Source organism: Magnolia sinica, chromosome 14 (genome assembly GCF_029962835.1).
Source record: "Magnolia sinica isolate HGM2019 chromosome 14, MsV1, whole genome shotgun sequence".
Classification (NCBI taxonomy): Eukaryota; Viridiplantae; Streptophyta; class Magnoliopsida; order Magnoliales; family Magnoliaceae; genus Magnolia; species Magnolia sinica.
Genome location: NC_080586.1, coordinates 26,922,197 through 26,938,660, shown reverse-complemented (window position 1 = coordinate 26,938,660; position 16,464 = coordinate 26,922,197). Strand labels below are relative to the sequence as shown.

At 36.8% G+C, this 16,464-nt stretch overlaps 1 protein-coding gene across 2 annotated transcripts in view; it reads left to right on the top strand.

Annotated features, from left to right (window-relative positions):
* Positions 1-14,888, top strand: part of LOC131225152 (coiled-coil domain-containing protein SCD2-like) — a 121,315-nt gene extending 106,427 nt beyond the window's left edge. For both annotated transcript variants that reach the window (XM_058220608.1, XM_058220607.1), the window contains 4 exons: positions 264-317; positions 616-656; positions 11,174-11,300; positions 14,465-14,888. In XM_058220608.1, coding sequence (XP_058076591.1) covers positions 264-317; positions 616-656; positions 11,174-11,300; positions 14,465-14,556 — 314 coding nt within the window. In that variant the 3' untranslated portion in view covers positions 14,557-14,888. The remainder of the gene's footprint in view (positions 1-263; positions 318-615; positions 657-11,173; positions 11,301-14,464) is intronic.
* Positions 14,889-16,464: the final 1,576 nt, after the last annotated feature.

The following is a 16,464-nucleotide window of genomic DNA, read 5'->3' as shown; positions in this document are numbered from 1 at the left end:
CCATAGCCAAATAGTTTTAGGAAGTCTAGACAATTCTCATCATACCAAGCTCAATTTGTTGGGATGAGGCTTAGATGATGGTGATGAGACAATTTTTATCAGATTACTGGTACCCAGGAGATAAAGCAATTTGTTTTCACTGTTTATCCCTGTATTTAGTTATTAACATCCGGGTCATGGATGTCTGCTTTAGATGCTAATGATGTTTTTGTAACATATATTAAAGTTCTATTTGGTGACTGATAAGCCCTTGTATCATGTAGATGCGGAGCTTTCAAAGCTAGCAATTGAGGGTCAGAATCTTCTAGAAGCATTTGGTAAATTGATCTATTAGGCTATCTTGGATTGAACATTGCCTAGAATGTCATCATGTAGTTGATAAATGTGGTACAAAGTCTTCACAGGAAAAGACTAAGATGTCCCTGCAAGCCTTTATAAGAATTAACGGGCTTGGTCTTTTACTTGTAGCAGTTTGGTTTGATTGCATATATTGCGTTTCTTTTTTTCTTTCTTTCTTTTTTTTCTTTTAAACTTCTGGATTTGTCTCCCTTTAGGAATATAGTTTGTTTTCTATTTAAATATCTGAAGTGGACTTAAAACAACATTTTCTTTCAGAATTGAGCCAGGAGGAATCTGAAGATGTACACTTCAAGCAGGTACGATGAAACTTCCATTGGATATTCTTGATTTCCTGAACTTTTAATTGTTTCTGGCCACAATGTTGTATTGGCAGGCGTGTTTGAACATGTGGTTCCCAAGGCTGATTGGACATGCAAAATCATAGTTGAGAAATGAGATAAGAATCTGGGTTCCCATTTCTCACCAACTATATTGGTTATGGGTGAGAAGAGATGACAACCACGGTGTAGTACACCTAGAAGTGGTCTTAATTCTATTTTATTTCTTTCTTTCTTAAAAGGAAGTGGATTCTATATCACACTATCAGAAAATTTCTAGTCAACGACATTAAATTTTACTACTTGTCAATATATTTCTCGCCACCATCTATTGTCTTGATTTATAAAGTAGATTTCTCTCTGAGCCAGAGTGATGCATTCAGGCTGGTCCATCAAAGACCGGACTCATTCAAGGGTTGTGATCAAGGAGGATACAGACCATCCAACTGCCCAGATTGAAGGTTTGAGCAACTACAAGCATCTAGAATGATCTGATGAAAGACCACTGATCCCAATGTTGGCCATCATCCACTTAGTTGTTAGAGTTGGGTTGTACTGGTTTTCCTTTATTATTTCATCATGTATTTGGTGGGCCACTTTTTCTGGTATCAAAAGATGTCTGAATGACATGAAATTGGTCTCATTTGAAAGCCCATTGAGTTAGCTTTAAACAGGCCTAAAATCTTGCTTCTAATACTATTTGGTGAGTTACGGCCAATTTACATAGGGCCTATTGGGTTGTGATAGGATTCAAGGGTATTTTGGTCATTTTTAATATTTTAGTGAGATAGATGGTTAGAATTAGGTGTAATACATAGTAAGAATCATATTAGGGTTTTCTTTTGCTTTAAAAAAGATTATTTATACTTGTAAAGACTCTTTTCTAAGGAGTTATGATGGAATAAGAAAAGATGTTTTTCTTGGGCTATATAGCATGTAATGCTTTCCTTTTGGTATGTGTTGCCCACATAGAAGAATAGTAGGGGTTGGTTGCGACTATTGGCACATCAGCTAGTGGGTTGTTGGATATTGATACACAACCCTTATTTTTATCTCTTGGTTGCATCCATGAAGAAATTTAAAGGTATGCATCAAAATTGATATTCACTTTCTTTGTTTGGACTTGCATCAGTTTTGGTGTCAGAGCAAGTTGCATTCCTTAGAATTTGTTTTTCTTTTCCTTCTTTTTTTTTTTGCCAATTTTCCTAATCCCTTTTCTTTTCCTTTCTTTTACCTAATTTTTCCCATCACCAAACCCTAAAATGTTCCCAATACCCAAAATTCCCTAATTCTTTGTCCCTAGATTTATAGATTTTCTAAATTTCCTTTACTCAAAACCCTAATTTGGCAAAACCTCAGAATTTCCCCATTCCCAAACCCTAATTTTCATAATGTCCCCAAATTTCCCAACCCAACATCGCAATTTTCCAAATTTCTAACCCTAAAAACCCAATTTTGCAAAATTTTCAATTTTCAATCAACCTAAACACCCAATTTGTCAAAATCCCTAAGTTCCTAGCCTAAATTCCCACCTTCGCTAAAATTTTCTCAGATTAGAAACCCAATTTTAACCCTAAATCTAAATCAGCCCTTTATTATCACCCAAACCCAATTTTAGAAAATCAAGTGTTATGATGAAGGCGCTCCAACAAATTATAGAAGAGTTGGATGTTGTGGGTTCGGTGCTTATTAAAACCCCCAGCAAGTGAAGTGTTTAGTGGTTGATGGAAATGTCATTTAAATGATTATCACTGGGAATAGTCATGGAAACCTTGTATCAAAGAGAGCAATTATGAAATTGTTGTGATTGGGATATTTGCCCATGTATGACGATCATCCCTTTTAACTAATTCATTCCCAAAAAATTGTTCAGAAGACGTATGGTGTATAGTCAATGCCATGGACCTTTGTCAGCTAGTACTTGGAAAACCATGGATACAACATCAAAAGATCATCCATGATGAGAAAAGAATTACATATTATTCGTGAAGTGTGGAACAAAAATCATGATGAAGCTGACTTCTAAAGAGCTTTGGTCATCTTCCAAATCTTCAGAAAAGGAAAAGAGAGAACCGGCAAACGAACAGAAGGAGGCAAACCAAGTGGTGGAACCTAAGGATTGGATTGATCAATGGATCTACAAATAACCATATTGATGGATCTACAGAAGAATTGGATGAAGGATCAATTGAAACATCAATTGAAACAAAAGAGGAGCTAATAGATAAATAAATAGAAGTCGGTTGATGGACGATTCAAGTGTCGACTTGGCCAAAGGTTGAGTCACTCTATGCTTTTGGTGAATTCCATGATGAATCTCAAAGTTTTCATGGAAGCTTTGATCATGTCTCAACGATGATTGAAGGAAATAGGTCAAAGGCAAGTACTGACAAAGAAGAGACCAACGACTACAAACAAATCTACAACAACAAATGAAACCAAGATCAATGTTCTAAGCACCAAAGTCTACAAATCCTATATTCCAAACGAAGCAAATGTCGACACCCAAGACGTGGGAACCACAAAGAAGTGAAAGAAAAAAGAGGCGTGATCTACGACACTAGCCCATGCAAGCAATGCCAAGTCAACATGTAGGTCTTCACCATCAACACCATTAAAATTTGAGGATGAGTTTTTTTTTTTTTTCCTTCTAAAGCCACAAGGAGCGAGGCATCCAGGCCACATAAACTGGCTGATCAAAGATCAAGCCCATCCAAGGGTCATGATTAAGGAGGATCCAAAGCATCCAACCATCTAGGTTGAAAGATCAGTGGTCCCAACATGAGTAGTCGTCTATTTGTTAGAGTTAGAATTTGGTTTTACTAGTTTTCCATTATTATTTTGTCACATATAAGATAGGCCACTTTTCGGGTATCAAATGATGCCTGAATGACATGAAATTGGCTGCATTTGGAAGCCTACTGATCAAGGTGTACCATTTCGGTAATGGTGGGCGTAACAGTCCCCACCGTTACTAATACGGTTACGGCCCATATTAGTCGATACGGGGCCGTAATAGTCTATACACCCCATATAACAGTCAAAATTTTTGTCAAAAAAATCTGGAAAATATCCATTAAATCCGAAAAATTCTAAATATTCCAAATATGCATTCATTTATAGTTTTGAACATGTTTATGGTGGCGTAACGGTCCACTCTTTGGTGATAAAGTTGTATCGGGCTGTCTGATGAATTTATGAACCTAACAACCTGGAATTGACTGCAAAACTCATAAATTTAATTTTGTAACTATCTAATATCAATGATAGATATATTAGAATTAATGTAATATCAAAATATCTCACGTGTAAGTATTTGTTATTATTTTTCATAATTTATTCTATATTACATACCTGAGGACTTGCACAAATTACAATGTTCATTCTATTTAAAGTCTTCAACATGTCAGATACTTCTCCTATCTTATGATTCTTGTCCTGTCATCCTCAAGTCAAGATATATTTTTTTAAAAAAAATTAGTGTCTGATATACTCCCTTGCGACTTGATTAAGGATTACTTGATTGGTTTTCAGGGGAGTTATTTTAAGTACAAGTTCTGCAATATCAAGTGTGTGTATGAGTAATGGGTATATAACAATACTTACCTTAAATGTAAGTAATGTTTATAAAAATATATACTTACCCTAATAAAATTCCCGAGTCACCACCAAAATGAAAATATGCTTTGTTGTGCTTGTTCGACCTCCACGTCATCGTCATCATCAGGTTGCAATTGTAGAATAGGTGATGCATATCTATAATATCCAGTGCTGGAGGGAAAGACCAAGTCAACGAAACTAGATGATGACTGTTCCTGACTAGGCAATGACTCTGACCCTAAGGGTATCCACCAGTGCCCATTGAATAGTCGTACCGTTGCCCGTACTCAAGCTGTTGAGAATCTTAAGATTGAGAATGTGTCTGTGATAAGTAACTTGGATTTGGATCTAGATATCTATAATCATATGGACATGGATCAGGAGGACTACTCTAATATGAATGTGACGGAATAGTCTCCGTATAACTATAATCCTATTGGCCATAAGAATATCCATCATAATGCCCAAGACCATGGGCTTGTTGATGTTCTGGACATCCCAGTGCACCACTAGACCTAGCCTCCTCCTGTTGGTTGTATCATGACTCAGTACACTCATAAGTCCGACCTCATGTACCCTGTCGATGTTCATTGACCTCGCGATCTGTAGACGATTGTATGGTGTGCTGAGCAACACTAGAAGTGGGATCAACATCAGGTGCGTCATCACCACCACCATCACGATCATCCGGCTCGGTCTCACGACTGCTATTGCCTACTGCTCGTACTCTTCCGTCAAGCCGGACTTTGCATGAACTTTGCCCCTCTTTGTGGATCCAACACAACTACACAACTCTCTTGCTGCGTCATGCGTATTATTGGGTCATTAACTTATAATTCTTCACTATCCTCTTCATTCTATTTTTCCCTTGCTTCCAACCAAGGTAAAAGTAGGTCGTCCTCATCATAAATATTGTTCAAGTTTATTGGACAGTACGATGCCTGTAATGCTCCTATGATGTCACTGCATTCTTAGCCTCGTGTTGTAGTACATGAAGACAAGTCTATCCAACGTTCTAGTTTGCAATCTATTCCTATTCTTTGAATGAATAAGTGCAAAACAACTCCAGTTCCTTTCGCAGTTAGAAGATGTTGTCTGGCTTAAAATATTTACTTCAATTTTTTGGAGAGCCTCCATAATCTCTCTGAAATTAATCCACCATTCGGCTGGTTGCAATCTAGATACTGCATGTTGTGCAAGAGCATCTCCAAAGCTACCCTGGCAATTTGCAAATGTATCTAATTTATTCAATGCATTTAGTTTTATATCTAAGTCAGACTCTAATTTTTTTATCATATTCTTTAGCCCCATACGAACTTCATTATCCGCAACAAATGATTGAGCATATATGTACCTAGGATTTAGATAGTAACCTATTACATGAAGATCGTGATGGAGTTATGTTGTCCATCTCTTGTCAATCATCTTCCAATAAGACTCTCAGCTCGTACAGTCACGTTGAATTGTCAACTTCGACTTATCCATGGCATCGTAGAAGAAGCCCATGGTAGGTGCTTCATCAGTTTCAATAAGACAGAGTACCCTCATTAGTAGCTCCATCGCCTTTAGAATCCTCTGGACCTTTTTCCAATATTTGTTGTCCCTGATGTCTTCTTCTCATGTTTTGTGTTGAGCCAATCTCGGGAAGCAAATATCTCACTCAACTCTCCCCTATGCTGGTAGAAAATTTCTAAGGCTATGAAGTTTCTTGCAAATCTAGTCGTCGCAGGCCTCAGCAACTCTCTTCCCTTCGTGAACTTCTTCATTATTGCAACTGCTTGATTATGGTTGTAAATAAATGTTGTTACTTGTCTTTCCCTTTCGATCATTTCCCTAACATTCCTCTTATTCCCAATATCTTCCAATATAAGATTAATACAATGGCCAGCACATGGTGACTAAAATATATATGGTCTCTTTATCATCAACTTTTGTCCTGTAGCCTTATATGTTGCTTCATTATCTGTCACAATTTGCACCACATTCTCATCTTCAATCTCATCCACCACTTTTTCTATTAGGAAAAAAATATAATTAGCATTTTTTGTTTCTTCTGAGGCATCAATTGACTTATGGTACACCGTTCCCAAGTGGCAGTATACCATGAAGTTGATCATGTTGCGTCTGGTTAGGCCAATCCAACTATCGCACATGATCGTGCATCCTCTGTCTTGCCATATGGGCTTAAAGGTAGCCACGTATGCTTTCACATCTGCATACTCTGCATCTGTCTATTTCCCCATCTCCCTAGCCATGGGAGCTTTAATTTCTTCGCCTACTTTTGTTGCTGCATCAATTACCAGCTGCCAATATAGAGAATTGGCCGCTTTAAGGGGTATGTTGGCATATATAAATAACTTTGTTGCTGCCCTACCTAGCTTATCAATGGAAGTTTTACTACACATTTATTTTGTCTTATTTTGTTTGGTTGATTCTTTCCTAAACAGGATTGGATCAACAGAGGGTCTCATGGGCTCATTTACTTCTTCCATATGTACAGGGGCATCACGTGAAGATGTATCCCATTGGTTGCTAAACATACATTGTAATCCACCAAACCTACCCCCACCCTCACTTGCAAATGTAATCGCACTCCCAGCTGCAATCTTACTCCCACTGCACACCCCCCCCCCCCAATCACGTATAGACCCCCTCGTGCCAAACATGCACTAACGTTCATCCTCTTCACAAGCAAAACGCAAGCTCTCTCTCCTAACCATAGTTACTTCCCAATCTGAATTTTCGTCACAATCAATAGTATCTTCATTATGAAAGCTCATATATTCAGGACCAAACACCTCCTGTCAAGCCGCCTCCGGAATCTCATCTTTCTTCTTCTCCACAGCAGCATGTTTCCCCTTTGACTCATCCAAATTGGCTTGCATTAAGGTCATTATCTATTTTAGTACTCTGATACATCTCACAACTTGACCCTTTTGATGTGCCAAATGTTGTTTGAGTCACGTAATTCCACCAATTATTAATCTATCACAATAGTTGCACTTCATTTGGTGCCTACTACCACCTACCCTCTGACAATGTTGTCATCCAATATCCTCACTTCCTTGTTATCCAGACTTAGATATTTTCTTAGGTCGACCGTAGATATGGCCTATGTAAGAGTCTACTCAATTCTCTAAGTTTAAATATAGTTTTTATATGAGAATGGATTAATTAAATCTTGAAAGTTAATGTAAATAGATTAATGAAATAAAGTTCGAACTTCTTAATTTAATCAATAAACAATAAATTAAGTTCTAAACTCTCGAAGCTCCAAAACCTGTCCAAAATAAGAAATATAAACATAAAGTCACTAATCCGAAAATTTTTTTTTAAAAAAAAGAAGAAAATCAGTTGCATAATATGTTAAATGCACATGGAAATGTTATACTATGATTAACACATCATACCATTAAAATAAAATAAAAAAAGACTGAAAAAAATTATTATTCCTAATTTTTAAAAATCGGCCGGAAATAGTCCAAAAATTAAAAAATAAAATTTATATATATCAGCTGCATAATCTGTTAAATGCATATTGATATGTTCTATTATACTTAACACATCATATTCAACCATTAAAACAGAAAAGAATTGAAAAAAAATGATATTTCCTAAATTTTCAAAATTGGTTGAAAATAATCCAAAAATAAATAAAATAAAAATAAAAAAGCAGTTGTGTAATATATTAAATTCACATTTATATGTTCTACTATGATTAGCACATTATATTCAACCATTAAAACAGAAAAAGATTGAAAAAAAAAATGATTTTGCCTAATTTTTTAAAATCGGCCGAAAATAGTCTGAAATTTAAAAAAAAAAAAAAAAAAAAACAAAAACAAAAAAATAGAAAATCAGTTGCATAATATTTTAAATGCACATTGATATGTTTTACTATGATTAACATATCATATTCAACCATTAAAACAGAAAAATATTGAAAAAAAAATATGATTTTTCCTAATTTTAAAAAATTGGCGGAAAATAGTTCAAAAATAAATAAAAAATAAAAATATATATAAAATCAGTTGCATAATCTGTTAAATACATATTGATATGTTCTACAATAATTAACACATCATATTTAGCCATTAAAACAGAAAAGGATTGGAAGAAAAATTATTTTTCTTAATTTTTTTAAAATCGGCCGAAAATAGTCCAAAATTTTTTTAAAAAGAAAAAAAAGAAAAGAAAATCAGTCGCATAATATATAAAATGCACATTCCTATGTTCTAATTTGAATAATGCATCATATTCAACCATAACAACAGAGATTTTTTTTAAAAAAAATGTATAAATACCTATTTTTGAATATTTTCTGGAAAATAGCCCACAGAGCTTCGATTCAACAAAATCCTTGAAATAACTTGTTTTGATCCTCAAATTCATGGTAAGAGTGGTCGGAATTTGCAGTAGAATAGTTTAAGAAAGAATTTGGAAGAGAAAAGGGCCAAAAATGAGAAAAATCGCAACTTAAAATGACAAAAAAATTTAATAATAAATAAATAAATAAAAATCCATTGTTTTACTGTTACTGTCTGACCGTTGCAGGGGGGTAACAGACGTTGTGGCCCGTAATGGCCGTTTCGATTCCAAATTTTAGAGGGTCACCATTTCTATCCCGTATCACGTGACAGTGTCGACCGTTACCATTACGTATCGGCCGTTACGACTGATTTTGAATACCTTGCTACTGAGTTAGCTTTCAAACGAGCCTAACATCTTATGATTTTAATACCTTCGAGTGAGTTGCGGCCAATTTAGATAGAATCTATTGGATTGTGACAGGATTCAAGGGTGTTTTGGTCATTTTTTTATATTTTAGTGAAATAGATTATTAGGATTAGAAGTAATAGATAGTTAGGATCATAGTAGGATTTTCTCTTGCTTTAAGAAAGATTATCTATAAGCATAAAGACTCTTTTCTAAGGAGTTATGATAGAATTAAACAAAAATAAAGATATTTTTCTTGGGCTATAGCATGTGATGCTTTCCCATTGGCATGTGTTTTCTAAGGTAGAAGAAAACCGGGGGTTGATTGCAATTAATGGTACAATGGCTAGTAGGTTTTTTGTACTAATCCACAACCTTTTTTTAAAAAAATCTTTTCATTGCATCCACCAAGAAATTTAATGTCCAGATCTTCAAGAAAGTGGTACCTATCCAAATCAATATTCTCTTCACTCGGTTTGGTTGCGTCACATAGTATATTCATAAAAGTTTACTTATTCTTTCTACTCAATGACGTATAATCCATAGACATTGGCACGATTAACCATGAATTAGAGAACCCAAAATGTGTGCTGCTCTGAAATGTTTTTAATTTAAGTCAGGAAATAAACATATGTTGCTGCTATGAGAATCATAGAAGACCATGGAGCCTACCTTAAATACCTTTCTTTGTAAGCAAGACATTAAAGAAATAAGCCTCCAAAAAAAAAAAAGGCTACGGATTAAGCATTTGAACCAGTTTGTATTCAGATTTTTTAGTTATTGGATGAATGAAATTTCAGTCCTCTACTCATCATCCAATTCTAGAGAAATTACTTACTTGCCCAGGGCTGGACTGCTGTGTGTTCATGCCACAATTTACAAGTTTAGCAACTGATCCACATGCTAATCACATTTCGTCAATCTAGACTGTCAAAATCATTGGTCCATTTTTATATGGAACATATCCTGAAAGTCACACTGATGTTTTGATCTTAACCATCTGCTTTTCACCCTTGGAGTTTTGACAAAACTATTTGGGATTGGCTTTTATGATTTCTTGGCGATAATATGGTGAGCGGCTGCTCACCTTATGTTAATCCTCATCCTTTGTATATTTCTGTGATATAGCCTTTTTGATGTGTTCGCATGTGGGGTCCCCTGAGGCCCTTGAGTCTCACATGTCAAGTCCGTTTCTGGCATCTGGACACCCTTACAAGTTTAAGTTACAATACAAGGGTGTTCCTTCAATTTTTTAGGGCATGTGCATTTATGAAATTGCTGGTAATTTGGACATTTTTGGATCAATGAAACATAGACACCACGTGCACCCTACTCCTTGCACACTTCTGCATGCCCCAGGATCACCATGGACTGATCCATGAACCCAAGTATCAAAAATAAGTTTCTAAAACCTTGGCTGTGAACCCAAGCTATTATAATAACAGATACACAAAATCCAAACTAGTTGTTCATAGCCCTGGACAGGCTGTGAAAGGGGCCCAACCTAGTGTATAGCAGAAGCTTGAGAATGGAGATGCTAGGAGCTATTACACATGTTCAGAAGCTAATAACTGATACATGTTCAGGAACAATAACATTTTATATATGAGCCATGAACGAGGCCCATGATGTATTTCTCTCAGAATTTCCATTTGCAAGCTATGGACAATCTCATATAACCCATGGAAAACCAAAATTATATATCACAACACAAAAAGTAGACAACAGAGGGAGGTAGTCTAATGAGAGCTCTGGAGAGCAAGGAGTTGGGAACGAGAAATCTGGTGAGCAAAGTGTTGGAAACGAGAAATCTGGCGAGCAAGGCATTGGGAACAAGAAATCTGGCAAGCAAGGCGTTGGGAACGAGACATTTGGCGAGCAAGGCATTGGCAACGAGAAATCTGGTGAGCAAGGCATTCGGAGAGGAGGGGTGTTGAGAGGGAGGGACAGAGAACAGGGCACTGGGAGGGAAGGGAGCTATGGTTTGGGAATGGGAAAGGAAAAAAACAATCATGGAATGGTGCTTAAGGGTTTTAAAAGAATCAATTCCATGACTTTGTTTAATTTTTTTTCCAGGGATCAAGATTTCCTAGCTTTAATTAAAGACAGGCCATGAATAAATTGAAAATTTCCACACATTCAAAAGGCCTCTTAGTTTCTTGAGTTTTATGCGTTTGCAGGCTTGGCTTACATATTTCTGGAGAAGAGCAAAAAGTCATGGGTTGGAAGAGGACATTGCTGATGAGCGGTTGCAGTTTTGGATCAACCAAAGTTCTCAGCCACCCACTTCACATGATGCAGTCAGCGGTAAGTGACATCCATCCATTTGCTTCTCCATGTAAATTCATACATCTCTACATTTTTTTTCTTTCTGATTTTACAAACATTAGCTGATGGCAATTTCAATTGATGCACAGAATCCGGGATTTCAGATGAGTTATTTTGATTAGTGGTGTTTTCATTTATTATAAATCAGAATCTTGTGATTTATTACTTGTGTAGAAATGAGTTTGTCCCTTTTGTTTTCTTGATATTATTACAATGTAACTTCTAGTTTTAGCCACAAATCTCATGTAGGGTTCGCTAGGCCAGGCCTAGGGTTGGCTTCGGCCCAGAATTGTACTGGTTAGGCTGGGCCTGTTCAGAATTTTGATTTTGCCTGGCCCAGACCCGGCCGTTGACGGCCATAATCTCATATTAGTTGCAGCCGCCAATCTTAGCTGAAATGGTTTGTAGCAGCTAAAGGGTTCAAAAAATAAGCGAAAGCAAGTATAGGAACAATAACACGCTACTGCCAAATTTTTCATCAAATTTATGCTTGGTTGCACCTAATGTTGTCAAATCGCATGTGCAATCACATATGCCTATGCGCATATGCAACTGCTTTTTTTATTTTTTGAATTTTTTTTTAAAATCGAAAAATATGGAAATATTCAAAAAAAAAAAGAAGAAGAAGAAGAAGAAGAAATTAAGGGAAACTTTCCTCAATTAACAGATAACTAATTTTACGTATTTAAATTACATTTGAGAGAAATAAATTCAATTAAATAATAAATGCTTGAATCTTGATCTTCCAACTTCCAAGAGAGGGAATGTATGAGAGAGAGAGAGAGAGAGAGAGAGAGAGAGAGAGAGAGAGAGATTAAGACCACTTGGAAGTAGGAAATGTAAGAGAGAGAGAGAGAGAGAGAGAGAGAGAGAGAGAGAGAGAGAGATTAAGACCACTTGGAAGTAGGAAATGTAAGAGAGAGAGAGAGAGAGAGAGAGAGATATTAAGACCACTTGGAAGTAGGAAATGTGAGAGAGAGAGAGAGAGAGAGAGAGAGAGAGAGAGATTAAGACCACTTGGAATTAAGAAATGTAAGAGAGTAAGAGAGTTTTGAGGTGAGAATATTGCAAATGGAGGTTTGGAAGCCTTTTTTTAGGCAAAAAGTTGTTCCTGTGCGCACAAATAAATAAATAAATAAATATTGTGCCAACCATTGGCCAATATGGGATCGCATATGTTGTATGTGATCGCATATTTTCGCATACGCCACATATGTGTTCGCATATGTGCCACGATCACATGTGCGATCTACATACGGATATGCAGTCACACATGACAACAATGGTTGTCCCAATTTCATGATATTCACCAAATTAGACTGATTAATAATGAAATTTTAACAAAATTTCATGATATTTGGTGCAACCAAACACAACTTAAAGTAATAGGAAAGGGTAATCATTAAGTATAAAAGGTAAAGAAAGAGCAACAAAACTGATTTAATATTGTTACTTATATTATTTTTACTGAAAGTATTGGAATGATTAACTATTTTTTTTATTGGAATAGAAAAATGTAACAAATCATTGAAAACATTAATTGATTTTAATGTCGTAGTGAAAAATAACTCATAATGTAAGCTACATAGCATGTAACGTAGTCTATATGACTTGTAGCGTATGCAAATTATCATGTAGGATAGGCAACACACGACTTAAGCTATTTTCATGAGTTACATGGCGTTAAGGCTAAGCTACGCTACATGGCGTAAGTTACACGCTACATAGCGTAGCTATGTAAAACATTGTATCCACCATGACGCCATAAGAAAAGGTGAGAAAGACGCAGATGTTGCTTTTGGATCTATGAAAATCTCATTGCACATCCTTACCACACACGTCCTAACAGGACACATTTATACAAGATCCAATCCACTCATCTGGCAGTTCCCAACATGAAGGTGACCATATTTAAAAAGAAAAAGGAAAGGAAAAAGAAAAAAAGGGAGGGGGGGGGGAGGCGGCGGGTCGGAGGAGGGGGAGAGGAAAAAAAAAAATCAGGCTAGTCAGGCTATCATAACAACCAAGTTAGGGAAAAGGAAAGTAAAATCAATAACAATAATAACAACTGACGGCAGCCGTACATTTCAACATTGAGGTCTTGGGTTTGAACCTAGGTTCCCTTAATATTTAAAAAACAAAAAACAAAAAAAAAAAAAACTTCAACGAACATTTCACTTCAAACACCAATGTCAATGGTTAGGATTGTCTGACCTTATTTTTGACTATGGTCACAGCCATGGCAGGGTCTGCCCGATGAGCGTCTCCTATACATCCATCATGTGTGTGCTCTCATGTTCTCTTTTACGCCCAAAAATCAGGTTGGTCAAACCATGTAAATTCACACCTAAACCCTACAAAATCATATGTTGTGGGCATTGTGGCCCACTTGAGTTTTGGAATGGCTTGATTTATGAATGTCCATTCATCTTCGTGGGGCACATCTTTTGAATGGATTGGATGACATATCCAAAACACGGTGGGTCCCACACAATTTCGAAGGTTTTTAAGGGTGAGCATCCCCATCCCAATGGTTCCCTTTTGTGTGACCCACTTGAGTTTTTGGCCTGATTTTTTAGCCAAAAGAGAACCTGAGGGGTTGCACATCATGGATGGATTGGATGTCATGCACAAATAATGGTGAGCCCAACAAATGCATTGTAGGCTAAGCTTAACCTACAAAGCTTTGTACTGGATCCAGCCTCTACGCAAATAACATTGCATTTATAAGGTCATCATTGTGCAACATTAGACATTTAAGGGACTCATATACCATGAACTGAATGGTTTCCTGATTCGCGATGGGGGATGTGCAAAATTCTTCCAGGTTTAAAGATCCAAATCCTTTGACCAGAGGCCTAGTTTGAGATGTTTAGAAAAAGTACAGCAGGATTGGATGGTTCAGATCCGTCAATTGGAAGATTTTTGGGAAATCCTCAATCCACAGTGGGTCCATCAGGTCGATCCTGTAAATTGCAATGCCAATGTTCAATTTGCATAGATTGGGGGCATAAGGAACATAGTCATGTCATGATGCATCAGAAAACTGTAATTTTCTCTGAGGAACACACGATAGCTAAATACTAACCATTTTAACAAATAATGGCAGCATCTCTAATACTTGTATTGTCCACATCTTGCAGTGGAGCGGGGTCTGATGGAGCTAAGGAAATTAGGGATTGAAACTCAACTGTGGGAGGCACCCCGCAAAGGGATGGATGATACTACTTACTAAAACACAATCCCAATCGGAGTTTTGAGGCCTCGAATTGAGGTTTTTTTTTTTTTTTTTTTGCTTGAATTTGTAGTTCAATTCATTCATTTATTTTTGTGTTATCTATTCATTGAAATGAAGCCAATTTTTTGTAACATCAGAGTGGTTACTGTTCAGAAGCCACAATTAGCTGATTGTTTGATTGATTATCATATACAATAGACAATCTGTTAGAGAATGTTTGGATGCACACGGGTGAATTGGGAAGAGGAATTGACTAAATTGTAATTAGGTGATGTAGGTCCCTCCAGTTTGAGGGCTGTTCTCTTGTTATTATAGTTGAAATGGGCCGAGCCCTGATTGTTCTGGTCCCTGATTATGAATTGATTGGGCTGTGGCCCATTTTTACTCTGCTAGCTGACTCGTTCTGTTTTCACAGTTCAATTTGCTTGTGCATCCAATAGCAGCATTGAGAACTATCATAGCCCTCGAGTTGAAATGTATTACTAACGGAGGGAAATGTTGGAGAAACAAGAAGAAATTAGTAATTTCTCAATGAAATTTTAGGAGATGCCAAAATACACATATTTGTGTATTTAGGAATTAAATAATTGTAAAAAAGATGCATACTATTTAACTAGTTATGCCTTGTTTATGCTGACCAATGAGATGCTGCCATGTGTTGGCACCGTGAATGAATGATAGACGAAATCCTACTTGCACCTCGGGGATATCTTTCACCCCCATCTCCCTCAGCGGCATGCCATTTGCCAAAAGTAGCACGGCTCAGAGTTATACTGTTATGGAAGACACATAGCCCTCTCACACAGGTGGCATGTGTAGTCGACCAGGGTGCTCGACAAGCTTATAAAGACTCGTCGAAAAAGGAAGTCTATCGCAAATTGGATACACTCATCAAGGTCATCTCGTACAATCCTACCTAAATGGGAAACTTCCTAGGGACGATCAGTGTTTTCACGGCAACTACGAAAATTTGAGAACCAGATCTTTCTCAAATTAGAAGGAAAACAAAGAATGCGACGAGGAATCAGGAGTCCAACTAGGATGTGAACCAATCCCGTAATCTTTGAGGATTCCGTACTAGTAAGGAAACACACTAGAGTTGTCACCCCCAATCTATATAAGGAGCACGCGCCAAAGAGCTCAAGGCACCAATCGACGCATCACACACAACCTCTTACAACATAACGATGTCATATCTTAGTTTTAGCTTTAGATCCCTCCACTTTTGTCCAGCCTCGTTGTAGAACGTTCAGAGTTTAGCATAGATCGTTGTTGTCCTATGCCATCGTTGTAGTATGCATAGGAGTATTGTAAATATCCATGACCTACCATCATCGAATCTCGATCAACCAAGTCCTTACTTGGAAGATCACCCAGGTCACATCTTGGTGATCGTCTGCCTCAATTGTTTGTCTATACAAGTGATCACATGTATTTATCTTTATTCTCTGCTTATTTTTATGTTTACACTGATTATATTGGCATTCATCATAAATTAATAAAATTGACGATTAACCTTTACTTTTAATTCCTTTAATCCATTACTGCATTATAGCTTATATTCAATGGGTCGAAGATGGAATAGTCGTCAAGATTGAGGATTATCATCATCTCCCTTAATAAGAAAAGGAAGGATTACACCTTTCAACTTGAGTTCGAGTGCACCAATAACCAGGCTGAATATGAAGCACTGACCATCGAGATGGAAATTTTGATGGAGTTAGGAGCCAGGGACATGGAAATCATTGGTGATTCTCAACTAGTGATCAATTAATTGGTTGGCTTTTATAAATGCTCAAGTTGGACATTAATTTTGTATTATGGAACAACGTCTGCCATGCTCAAGTACATCCCATGAGAACTCAATGCCAATGCTAACAAAATGGAAGAGATTGCAACAGGCCT